Consider the following 13,566-nt stretch of genomic DNA (forward strand, 5'->3'; position numbering starts at 1 on the left):
GGCCACTCAAACTTACTCATTCTATACCCGTTCTAGCAATAAAACTGCGCCAAAAACAAATGAACTGATCTCCTCTGCAAGCTTTTCTTTCTTTTTCATGGAGACCGACATTTCAGTTCTTATGGTCTACTCGCTTGGTGTGTCAGACGTTTGTTAACATCATCGCATGTGATAGCATAATCCTAACATGAAAGAGGACATATTGTTCCTTTATTGTTTACAGTGGGTCAAGTCCGATACAGCATGTACTGATACTGAAATCAGTACATCCCTTCAAAAGGCGTTTGAAGCCGAGTAAATAAAGATTCATAGTTACCTTCTAATATGGCAGAAAATGGCTGTAGTATTGGCGGATTTTCGTGTCTGCAAAGTTAATCCATTAGAGGGAGGAGTTCACATAACCCCAAATGAAAAGAAGAACAGATTATAACACTAAACAATGACATCAATAGCACTCCAGAAAGGAAATATACACTTAATTTTCATCACACATCAAGTTCCTCTCAGATAAAAACAAAATAAGCAAAAAGGCTTACTTTCAAATTTTATGTTTTCCAATTTCCCCCGAATTTAAATCAGTAAAATATAAGTACTAGGCATTCAGAAACGTTAAAAGTTATTCTGAATAAGCTAAGGCTATGAGGGGGGGAAATCGAGATGAAGTTAAATAAAGCTATGGCCTTCAGAGAAAGTATAGATCCTATATTTTTCATTTCAACGATCAATCTGAATGCAGCAACAAGAAGTTTACAAGAGCAACACCGCTAGTACAAGAGGGTGCTTTACAACTTTCTCCTTTTCTTCTGGTATAAGGCAAAGTAAATTCCATTTAATAATACCAAGGAGGAGAAAACAATATGAAGGAGAAAAGCGGAAGAAGACTAATGATCTTTATAACGAAAATCCTTGCAAGTTAAAGACTTACTGGAGCTAGAGAGGGGCGGGCATAGTTTCCATGTAAATCTCCAGTATAACGAAAATGGTCTGTAACCCTCTTTTCGTATTTATATCAACTAAGTTAATCAATCGAAGTTGCATTTACATGTTCCTTCTACAGATCAATGTATATTTGTTCAACATAGATCGTGCACAGGGATAGCCTAGATGTGGTATACTTCTGTAACTGTTCTTTTCTTGATGAATTTAAATAGTGTTTTGTTAACTGTTATGTTTTACTGAACTTTCAGGAAGCAAATGTTCGGAAAAACTTATCTGCGCCCTGGTTATTGCGTGGATTGCAATCTTTTGTTTTTATTGTTCTTTATCATGGACTAATGTTGTTTCTTTGCTCATTGAGCAAGAGTTACATATGTTAGCTAATTGTGTATCACATTTTGTTAACTTGCTTCAATGTTGAACAAGCTCCTTGTTTATATGAATATACTATTATATGAAATATCAGGGTGAGATTGATATGAACTAGTACCACGTATGACATTTATATAAATGCATATAAACTAGTAAAATCTGTAAAATAAACTAACACCATTAGCCATAAGATAATACTAAAAACTCTCTATCCGAAACCATACACAACACTCAACACCACGAATAAGAAACTTCAGACACAAAAAAGAACGCTCTCCTATTATTATCGACGCACTTTCCCACCCCCTAACCCTCTATCCTAATCCGCATCCTCCACACCTTTCTATCAAGGGTCATGTACCCCGTAAGCTGTAACTGCTCCATATCATGCCTAATTTATCTACCTCCAATATTTTTTCGGTCTACCTCTACCCCACCTAAAACCATCCATAGCCAGTGTCTCACACCTCCGCCTAGACCACACTACTCAAAAATAGAAAAATCTTTAGTGCCCTCCAGCTTAGGCTAAGTTGCTTAGACTCTCTAAAAATATTGCCACATCCGTGTTGGACTCGACAAGCACCTGGCCCGATGACATCTTTAAAGAGTTCGAGCAACATAGTTCGATGGTGATCCGGGTTCCTGCTTCGGTTCTTGATTGTGAACAACCCAACATCGACTAACTCAACATTGAATTCAAGAGGCAGTATGTGAATCAAAGCCAAGGTATTTGTATCATAGGAGTAACAACCATTTCACTAGATTTAATAATTTGTATAAATCGAAGAGAAAATGCTCTATTTCCACTTTGAACTATACGCGAAAAGGTTGAGGCACACTGAACTTTAGAAGGGTCCTATTGCCCTGGACTAATTAAAATCGTATTTTTGACAACCTTAGTGCATACGTGGCACAACACACTGAATGATCCACGTAGGCACACGTGTGTGCCACGTAAGCATAAAGGTTGCCAAAAATACGATTTTAATTAGTCCAGAGGTAATAGGACCCTCCTAAAGTTTGGTGTGTCTCAGCCTTTTCACGCGTATAATTCAAGGTGAAAATAGAACATTTTTCCTAAATCGAATAAATTTTTTAATACAAATATAAAGTTTGAATTAAAAACATTCAATCAAAAGCATAACTCCATTCCTTGGTGGTGGAATCATAACTTTTACTTAGGAAATTCAAAATATGAGAACCAAACACGCTGGACGAAACCAAATAAAATCAACATCTATTAATGCATATAAAAATCAATTACGTATAAATAATATAATTATCTGTCGAAGAATTTTCAAATAAACTATTTGATCCTACTTGTCTTCGCCCCAAGCCTCACAAGCACTTATTAGACTTTAAATTTAAATCTAATTAAGTAATTAACCACATATCACTAACCCTAAATTCCTAATTACCATATCAAGAAGTTTTCTAATACACTCCATTTCTTTGGCTTTTACCTTTGCCTTTTGTTTATTAATCCCTCTCTCCAACAACACCTCTTCCTATATTAAAAATAGATATTCGATAATATTTAATCTGTTTAAAAAATCAATACATGATTTACTTTTTTTCAACCCAAATTACACTTATTAGTAAATATTATTAATCACTCCATTTCACAATATATTAAATTTATTACATTCAAAAGGTAGTATAGTAAAATTATCTGTTTCTTAATCCGTGTGTCAAGTTAATAGTGAATAAGTAGTATTCAACGGAGAAAATATTTTTTTTTTAATTTTTCACCCGGCTCAATATCTGCATTAAAGTCTAACTAAATTCAAATTCACATTAGAAAATACCACGTTATAGATAAAACACTCCCTAACAAAAGTAACTTCGTACAAGCGAACTCAAATCTGAGATGAGCAGTTATTTTTTATTTTTTTTAAAAATCTCAAATATATCATTGAACTATTAGAAATAATTCATCTATGTCATCCGTTATTTTAGCTTATTTATGTCACTGTCTATAAAAATTTGGTTTATCTATATCATGTAACAAAAATAATTTTATAAAATTATTATAAAAATGAAATGAACTTTTATAGGCAGTGAAATAAATGAATTATTTACAATAACGAGTAAAATTCACACTCATATGGTGTATATATTAAATTAATACATGCATATTATGTGTATAAATTTATAATTTATATTACTTAATTATGAATAATTAATATATATTTTACTTAATTTAATTATATAACCCTGATAAAGAATAGTAATATGATGTATACAATAGTTGAGTGTAAGTTTTTTCATAATTGGATCTCATATGTTTTCTTATTGTTTTTTCTTTCTAGTAGCACTAGTAGAACACCAGCAAGTGCACCCGAAAAACCCCGTTCTTCTTTTTCATTTTCATTTTTACATATATTTTTTTTTTTTTTTTGGGACTTTCAATTAAAAAGGACAAACAAGTTATTCAATTAAGTGAAAGTCCTTTAAATCTTTTAAATTAGGTGGGAGGGACAAAATTTTTTTGAGCTTTTTTTTTAATTTTTCCGTTCCAACAATTTATCCCAATTGTAAAACAATTTTGATAGTTATTTGACAACTGACTGTGCTAAATTGTTCAAATAATTAATCTAATTGTCCAATAACTATCCCAATATTCCATGCCTTAGTTTGTTTTTCCCACCGGTCCCCTCCCCTTTTTTTTAATTGGAAACTTGGAAGGCCTTCGGGTTTCTATAGCTACTCCTTCTATATGATAATAATAAAATACTATATAGTACTAAATCTACACTCTCTTGAAATCACTGTTCAAAATCCCTTAGCTTTTTTCATCCATAATTTCAGGTAACAATTCTCTGATGCTACTGCCCCTTTTACTCAGCTTGTTTATTCTTCATGTTTTTTTTTTCTTTTGTATTTTTTTGTATATACCGATTCTTGTTATATGAAAAACTGATAAAAAGAAATGATTTTTTGGGTACGCTTTTGAATTGTGAGCTCATGGGTATGAAGATTGAAAGTATCCACCAAGAAAAAAAGTTTTTTTTTTTTTTTTTTTGTATATATCTAGTTCTAGACTTGTTATATGAAAAATTAATAAAGAAATGATTTTTGGGTACCCTTTTGAATTTTTAGCTTATGGGTATGAAGATTGAAAGTATCCACCAAGAAAAAAAGAAACTTTTTTTTTGTATATATCTAGTTCTAGACTTGTTAAATTAATAAAAAGAAATGATTTTTGGGTACCCTTTTGAGTTTCAATCTCATGGATATGAAGATTGAAGAGAAAGGAGTAAGACAATATTTAGTTGATTTGTTTGTTGTTTAGTTCATTGGAGTTTTGTGAATGGTGTGTGTTTGGGTACTTGGGGATTTGATAGTAAAGAGTATGAATTTTATGGAATTTGTGAGATGCTTATTTATTAGAGTTGGAATGTTTTGAGTGTACCTTCTGTTTAATCTAATAGCTAGATTTTGGTGTTGGTGCTGTTTAGTTTCTTGATTTGGACTTTGTAAATAGATTTGTGAATAAATTGATGAGAAATGAAAAAGATATTTTTAGTTGATTTTGTCCTATATTATGTTTTCCAAGCTGTACTCTACCTGAGGGTCCTCCGGAAACAGCCTCTCTACCTCCACGAGGTAGAGGTAAGGTGTGCGTACACTCTGCGCTCCTCCCTAGACCTCATTGTTGTACTTAGTTTTCCATTATCAGATGAAATTATTTTCACTAGATTTGCAATCTTGTTGTACGTTTAACTTTGATACGACGTTTAACTAGACTTGTAATTTTCTATGAGCTCGTACGCATTGTCAGTCCGGTCCCAAGCCCGGATAAAGGAGGAGGGGGTTGCCGAGGGTCAATCATGAACATCCTCTCTGCCCCATAAAGGTTGGGGTAGGCTGCGTACATCGTACTGTCCCCAACCCCACTTGTGGGATTACATTGGGTTTGTTGTTGTTTCTGTTGGACATCTTTGTATGTACTTCTCTTTAGTACCATAGCTAGATTTTGGTCTTGGTGCTGTTTAGTTTCTCGATTAGGACTTTGTAAATAGATTCTTAAATAAGATTGATGAGAAATGGATAAGATATTTTTAGTTGATTTATTCTTATGTTAAGTTTTCCTTTATCAGATGAAATTATTTTTACTAGATTTGCGACCTTGTCTTTTTTTTCCCTTCAATGCGACTTCTAGCTTTGGGTTTCGTTGCCATTTTACGCCTATTCATGTGAACTCACTGATTGTTTCATGAGCTTCAGTCATGTATTCATCTAAGTGAGTGATCTTTGGGAGGTAGGTTTAAGAAATAAAGTTTGGACAAATGCCAGAAGTGGTGCCAATGAAGAATTGTAACTTAGTTATTTATGTATTAGTGCATAGTAATATACGGTCTATGATCTTTTCTGGATTTGCTTCAGCTTATGGAGTACATGCTTTAGATAGTAGGGTGTGGAGGCCGCGGATTAGGGTAGAAGGTAAGTAGGTAGTGGAGTGTTGTCTTGCTTTTCTACGAGTTTTGGCTTGGCGATGTCTATCTTAGTATTAGCTTTCTTGTAGTCCATTGCTTATTGTGTCTCGGTTATCGCACTATTTTATTGTTATTATTTCCTTATTAGTTGATGTATTTTTGTCATTTTCGTTTTTTCCTTTGCATCTTTTCTGTACTTGAGCCGAGGGTTCTCCAGATACAGCTTCTCTACCTCCACGATGAGGTGGGAGTAAGGTTCTGCGTACACTCTACCCACTTGTGGAATTTCACGGGTATGTTGTTGTTCATCTTTTCTGGATTTGATTGTAGGGGATAATGGTGAAAAAGGCTAAGAGAAAGGCCAGAGCTGCCGCGAAGGAGAAGCAGAATCCTGTGGCATCTCCAAATCCTATTGATCAACAACACACTCAAAAAGTCAATGCACCTGAGGATGGAGTTATAGCTGTGAATGAGAAAAAGATATGCCCCCATATTGATAAGGGTATTGATGTGGAGAAAGTCTCTACTAAACTTCGCTCTTCAGGACCTGTTAAATGTGAAGATTGCAGGGAAGGAGCAGTTAATCGACGGGCTGGTAAAGGAAAAGGTAAACATGGAAAAAAGAAGGGAGGTGGAGAATCAACGTCAGCATCTAAAGCCATTTGGGTCTGTCTAGAGTGTGCTCATTTTTCGTGCGGAGGTGTTGGATTTCCCACTACTCCTCAGAGCCATGCAGTTCGGCATGCAAGACAATACCACCACCATTTGGTTGTACAATTTGAAAACCCTCAGTTGCGATGGTGTTTCCCATGTGATAGACTAATTCCTGCTGAAAAGGTAGAGGATGGCACTGAACACAAAGATGTATTACAGGACATTATCAAGATTATTAAAGGGCGGCCATCTGAAGGGCCTAGTGTTGATGTTGAGGATGTTTGGTTTGGGAAGGGGAGTAGCACGAGCGGGATCAATTCAGCAGCTAGTCTTGACATTGGTGCTTACAGAAAAGGTGGTTATATTGTTAGGGGATTGTTTAATTTAGGTAACACATGTTTTTTCAATTCAATAATTCAAAACCTACTAGCACTGAACAGATTACGGGATTACTTTCTTGAACTGGACGAATGTGATGGTCCTTTTGCTGCTGCTTTTAGAAAGCTCTTTGCTGAGACGAGTATCGGAGATGCCTCACGAAATGCTATAAATCCAAAATCCTTTTTTGTTTCTCTCTGTGCGAAGGCTCCACAGTTTAGGGGATATCAACAACACGACAGTCACGAGTTGCTTCATTGTTTGCTTGATGGTTTGTCTACCGAGGAATTGACTGCAAGAAAGAAACTCAAGACTAGTCAGGATGACGGCAAGTCTCCTACTTATGTTGATGCCATCTTTGGGGGTCGTCTCTCCAGTACTGTTACTTGTCTGGAGTGTGGACACTCTTCATTAGTCTATGAGCCATTCTTGGATCTCTCATTACCGGTTCCCACTAAGAAGACTCCATCTAAAAAAGCTCAACCAGTTTCCCGACCGAAGAAATTAAAACATGCTCCAAAGAAAAGTGGAAGAGGGCGCCCCAAAATTAGCAGAGATGCAGCTTCTCCTAATCTTCAAAGTGCTCAAGATAGCGGTAGCAAGTCGTTTTGTCAGGTGCAGCCTAGTGGGCCCATCACTGAAGGAACAGAAGTTCCTTCTGATTGTGCATTGCAAGATTCTCTTGATGCTAGTTATGTGGCTGATAATATGGGTTTGTCTTCACATAATTTTGATTCCTCTTTGAAGTCTAGTAATGAGAAAAATGTCAACAGGGTTACTGGAGAGCTGACTTCAGAGGACAACTTCACATGGTTGGATTATCTTGATCAAGATATCCTGCCTAATGATAATGACATGGCTTCTCAAATAACGTCTCATGATCTGTATTCCTCTCAGAAGTCGAATAATGAACAAAATGACGATGTTGTTACTGGACGGTCAACTTCAATGGACTATATTACATGTTCGGAGTATCTTGATCAAGATATTATGCCTAAGAGTGATGATGTTGCATCACAAAATGATATTCGGTCTAATCAGGGTTGTGCAACTGAAAATGTTGTTCAACCTAATAATGTCGCCTTGCAAAATGATCTGATTGCTCCTAGCGACAGTAAATTGACATGTGGTGAGGAAGCTTGTTCTCCAGGTAATTTAATGTGCTTGGATGATCAAGGACGATCTAAGTCAGCAGACTGCAATATAGCTTCTCAACTTGGTAAAGACCGGGATGCTAGAGAAGTCGAGCATAACTCAGCATCAAGCAGCCAGTTCCGCTCGGTGGATTCAAATCTCGATTCATCATTAAGGCTTGAGGAAGTTGAAGCCCCATTACAGGTAAAAGATTCAGAAATTCTGTTGCTTCCATATAAAGAAGAAACCTCAACTACCAGTGAAGTACTAAAAGGAGAAGATGTGGTGTACCCAGATGCTGCTGGCTGTGAACAAGATACTTTGGACTTTGATGGTTTTGGTGGCCTGTTTAATGAACCTGAGCCGGTAGCAGGGCCAGCTGAAAAACCTTTACCAAATGGATACGGAGAAGCTAGTTCTGTTGTTGGAAACAGCACAGAGTCTGATCCAGATGAGATTGATAATACGGATGCTCCAGTGTCGGTGGAGAGTTGTTTGGCTTGTTTCACAAAGCCTGAGCTTCTATCTAAAACAGAACATGCTTGGCAATGTGAAAACTGTGCAAAACTTCTACGAGAAGAGAGAATGCGATTGAAGAATAAATTGCCGAAACCTGGATCAGGGGATCTGGGGAATGCGCCCGGGGACAGTGATCCAAGGGATATTGATGTGAGAGCCACTAATGGAAGTGTCGGGAAAGGTTTGTCAGATGCTTTTGATGACAGATTGGTGTATCAAAATGGAACAAATGGTAACTTGAACTGCACACCAGAAACCAGCCACAGATCTGACCAAGATCTAGTCCCTCGCCCATCAGAAGATGGGGTTCATTCCAGTCAGGATGAAGCTTGTAGTCTAGTAAATTGTGACAATCAGAACAATGGAGTTCAGTTGGATGAACGTGCTGCTAATTATGAATCTGGAGAAAGTGAGATCGAGACAGACTCTAAAGGCGTCAAAGTGGAAAGAGATGCAACTAAAAGGATACTCATTGATAAAACCCCTCCTATTTTGACAATTCATCTAAAGAGGTTCAGCCAAGATTCTCGTGGACGCTTAAGTAAGCTGAGTGGCCATGTGAATTTCAGAGATACTATTGATATCACAACCTTTGTTGATCCCAGGTGTGTTAATTTTCCTTCATTTAGAAGATCAGTTAAAATCATCTTATGAAAAACCTGCATTTATGTGTCAAATATATGAGATCCATGTCAGTTAAGTGACCTCTTTAAACATAATAAGCTTTTGAAAGATGAGAATGAATGTGTAAATGTAATACTTTTGCCCTCCAAATTGGAGATTATGGAGGACACAGTTGCTACTTTCTTCTCTTTCTGAAGGTTATTCATTGTGGTATTCAAGTTCATTAAGGCAGATGAAAAGAAATAAAAAAGCAGGAGTGCAAGTCAGTAAATTTTCTGACTTACTAAATAAAATAATCCACCAGAGGTTTCCAGCAACTAAAGCATGTAATGGTAAGGTAGGATAGTCTTGTAGCGTAAATAATGTTCCTTTTATCAAATGTATGGATGCATACATATTTCTGTGGTATAAATATTTGGTTTTGGTTTGCACGTAATGATTTGGCGCTTCAGTTAACAAAAATATCACAATTTTTTGTATTTTAGAGTGTTAGCAGTTATGTCTCGGCATCTGAAATTCCAAATTAATCATGTCATTCTCATCTCAGGGAATTCCATTGTTAAGGGTCATCAGGTTTTTCTTCAGAGATTAGATGATAGTATCCTTTCAACAACATGATTCCTATCTGCCATATAACTGAGGATGTTTAAGAACACACTCATAGTATGGGATGTCATTTCGCCAGATACAACAGCTAATATTATGTTATGTTGTGGAGAATTTGTTGGCAAATTTACTTACAAAAAATGTGTGCCAGAATAGAATGCTCATTTCCCCATGGCAGGCCATCGTTTGTGTCTAGGGAACAGATAGCCTTGTACCCTCAAGATTGTTCTCAGAGGTGCTTTACTTGAGCCGAGGGTCTTTCGGAAACAACCTCTCTACCTGCACAAGGTAGGGGTAAGGTCTGCATACACCACTGAGTAACACTGGATATGTTGTTTCTTTTTTAGGTTTCTCGATTTTGGCCGGCCGTAGTTTGGGTTTAGGGAACAGTTGGACTTGTATCTTCAAGATTGTCTTCAATGCTTTAAAATCCGCCTTTCCTTGTGCCTCTATAGGCTCATTATTCTAATCATTGTTGTAAGGATTAAGTCCTTTACTTCGATACCAGATCAACTCTGGTCCACCAGATCGTGGTGCTGTCAAACTTAGTCTCTATGTTGTTTCTTGGATAGGCAATGATTCTATTAGAGGGTATGTCAAGTGGAAAGCACCTCCAACCTTAAAGTTGTGGGTTAGAGTTACCAAGTGAGCAAATTACCACATCAAAATAAGAATAGGGAAATGATTCTACTATGTGAATTCTAAAACTTTGTTAGCTTGAGTCTGAGTGCTGATTTCAGGACTCTGGATGTTCGGAAGAAGCTAGATTTTGAAGGGTTTAAGTTGAAGGCAGTACCTGGGAAGACTAGATAACCTTCATGATATCTTTTTGTTCCTCTTTCCATGAATATGATTCAGGGAAAGATTGTCATGTTCCTGTAATATAGTACTTGTGGGCCCCAACTTTCTATCAGTTACTTTACTACTTTCATTTTCGTATGATAGTCTCCCCTTTCTCACTGCTTCTTTTCTCGGTAAAGCAGAGTTAGCAGCTTCTTTCTTTGCAACTGCACATACCACAAAGTAGTCCAATAGCTGTTCTTACTTCTTCCGTCAACCCTGAAGAGAGCATATGTATCCTGGGATTCTCTCCATCTCAGAAGTGGATTTCCCTGCAAGGGTACTTGAGTACGACTACGGCTATGAAAATCTTATCGGAAGGGGAGGGAGGAGGAGGAAAGGGCTTAACTTTTTTTTTATGTGTAGGGGCACTTTTTTTAACCTAATCGATAGTTTTTAGGATGAATCACACATGGGAGAGATATGAAATCTCTGAGCAAACTTAAATCCCTCACTTCTTTCCACAATAGGATTTTGCTCACTATCATTTGGATGAACTCAGATCCTTTCATGTAGGAGTCTCTTTGATGGGCTTGTAATTTGGATAGATCCAGGGGGCCTTCTTGTGTGGACTTGCCTAGCTATTAAGCTCCATTTTTTCGTAACGTACATGGTTTTGGTTGTCCACAGTTAGATGATTAAGTTTCCAGTCAGGTGAAGAAACTTCTGTGTTCTGTATGACATCAGGGTCAATCAATTGAATTCTTATCACCCGTTCTTTTAATTCCACGAGTTCTTTTATCACTTCATGTTTCAATGATGGCAGAAAGTAACAGGAAAATAGTACAAAGAAAAAGAGTATTGTGACCCCAGAGCTATTTTTCATTTATAATCCACTGTCGATTAATTATTATCAGCATCAGAGTTGTGTGTACAGATTCAGAGGCTTCGGAAATGCTTTTGGAACTTGTTTACATTAGGGCTTGAGAACAATAGATAGCTTTTAAATGAAAACCTGTCCAAAATAATAAATCTCGTCATCTAGAATAGAAGAACTTATTTATCTGTTTTGGGTATATAATATCCCGAATAAACTCAAAAAAGTAGCAACATCTTGGTAATCCCTGCCTTGGGATTTTCTTAAGTTTGTCTCAGTTTTACTTCCTTTGTGCTTCTAAAGAATATTGGAAAGCACCGTCCCTGTTTCTTCCTGTTCCGTACCTTTGAAAGGTATAAGCATATTGGGGTCAAACGTAGAAGCATCTGTCTGACAAGTATTATTTTAAGAGTTCGTGCGCTTTTCATCACTGATTGACACTTGACAGTCTTTTCAATCCCTTTGTTTTTTCCTTTTGATTCGTTGAGCTAGGTAACTGTCTCTGAATATCAGTTCTAACCTGTTCCTTCAGTTTATTATTCACGTTCTCAAATTTTAGGCAGTAACGTTATGATCTAGTTGAATTTTCCGCATGGAAATTGCTATTCAAATGATATGCAACAAAACAACTGTGCCTCAGTCCCCTACTTTTTTTTCAAATTATATGAACATCTTAATTTATATTCTATCGCTAACCAATTTGAGAATGATTATATGGTGTTTAATCCATAAAAAATAACCTTGGCTTCTTTAGTGACCTTCATGAGCAAGGGGATAGCAGTGCGAGTTCTTTGAGTTTTATATCTTGTTTCCTAGGACTCTCAGTTTCATGTTTCAGTTCTCATTATGTAATGAACAATAATTTTAGGTTCGCCAAAAACAGTTTTAAAGGATGAAACATTTGTCTGATCTGTATCTATTCTAAGTAAGATATGAATTCTTTATTCTTTTAAAATGTTTGTTCGGTTTATTGTTGATTACATATTGGACTTGGAACATCTATTATTGAAGTAAAACCTATTCAAATGAAAAGACTGAATTTGTCTTTCAAAGAGAAGTAGATTGATATGCATAGAATTGATGGTAGTAAATAAAACAAGATTTGTGCTTTGAAACCAGAAAAGAAAGAGAATACATTTGAAACCAAGTAAAGTGAGTCTCATTGAAAAGAACAAAGTGTCTATCGGAAACAGCCTCTCTACCCCACAAAGGTATATGTACATCCTACCCTCCCCTAATCCCACTTGTGGGATTTCATCGGAGATGTTGTTGTTGTTGTTGGAAGAGACGAACAAAGGGTGAAAGGAAGTAAACCTGCATATTATGTCGAGAACCGCGTAGGGCCTCTTACTTATTTTGGACTTCATGAATTTTGCATGTACATTTGCTTCCTAGTAAAGCTGTATAGCCTGCTGTTTTGAAGTTTCTATTTCAACATAGCAGTTTGCACTTTGTCTATCGGAAACAGCCTCGCTATCCTCGCTATACCCCACTTGTGGGAATACACTGGATATGTTGTTCTTCTAGTATGCACGTCTAGTACCTCAACAGTTCCAAGTCTCTTTCTGCAAAATGGTATCTGTACTGTACCTCTCTGATGATGAAATGATGTAAACTGCAGGTGCCTGAAGAAGGAGGTTTACAAATACCGACTTGTGGGTGTCGTGGAACATTCAGGTACTATGAGAGGAGGTCACTATGTTGCATACGTTAGAGGAGGCCCAAAGATCGCTGGCAAAGACAAGGACGCGGAAGATTATGTGTGGTATTATTCCAGTGATGCCTACGTACGAGAGGTCTCATTGGAAGAAGTTCTTCGCAGTGAAGCCTATATTTTGTTCTACGAAGAAATTTGAAATACCAATATCTTTGCAATTCTTTAAACATCAAGATGTTCGCGTGGGGTTGTGCCGATCACCCTACATGTTCGCGTGTGAGAAACACATACGTATACACACAACCCGGAAGGGGTTTTCGGGAGGCGGTTGGAAGGAAAAATGTGAGTTGTAGTACTACAATCATAGAGTATTAACACCCATTTTTTGTTATTTCAAGTTTCATTGTGCCATCACTTAAAGATGTACATGTTGGGAAATGCATGTTGAGGAAGGGTGTAATTCTTTCAAAGTTTGATAGATACAAATGATATACACTCTCAAAGAATGGGATATTTTCAAGAATTTAGTACCTCTATGCCAATTTAACCCTCTTTAGGGATCGGGTACTCCGGTGCACTAAAGCTGTCGT

The 13,566-nt window shown here is 36.8% G+C and overlaps 1 protein-coding gene across 1 annotated transcript; it reads left to right on the top strand.

Annotated features, from left to right (window-relative positions):
• The first annotated feature begins 3,630 nt into the window (after nt 1-3,630).
• On the top strand, nt 3,631-13,499 carry LOC107864502 (ubiquitin carboxyl-terminal hydrolase 2). The gene is made up of 3 exons (XM_016710890.2): nt 3,631-4,119; nt 6,078-9,037; nt 12,941-13,499. Exons 2-3 carry the CDS (start codon nt 6,084-6,086, stop codon nt 13,173-13,175), a joined length of 3,189 nt encoding a protein of 1,062 aa, XP_016566376.2. The 5' UTR covers nt 3,631-4,119; nt 6,078-6,083; the 3' UTR covers nt 13,176-13,499.
• Nucleotides 13,500-13,566: the final 67 nt, after the last annotated feature.

The sequence above is a fragment of the Capsicum annuum genome, chromosome 3, assembly GCF_002878395.1.
Source record: "Capsicum annuum cultivar UCD-10X-F1 chromosome 3, UCD10Xv1.1, whole genome shotgun sequence".
Classification (NCBI taxonomy): domain Eukaryota; kingdom Viridiplantae; phylum Streptophyta; class Magnoliopsida; order Solanales; family Solanaceae; genus Capsicum; species Capsicum annuum.

Coding starts and splice junctions, on each gene's coding strand:
- LOC107864502 (XM_016710890.2), top strand. CDS start 6,084: ATGGTGAAAAAGGCTAAGAGAAAGGCCAGAGCTGCCGCGAAGGAGAAG. Junction 9,038..12,940: donor ACAACCTTTGTTGATCCCAG/GTGTGTTAATTT, acceptor TGTAAACTGCAG/GTGCCTGAAGAAGGAGGTTT.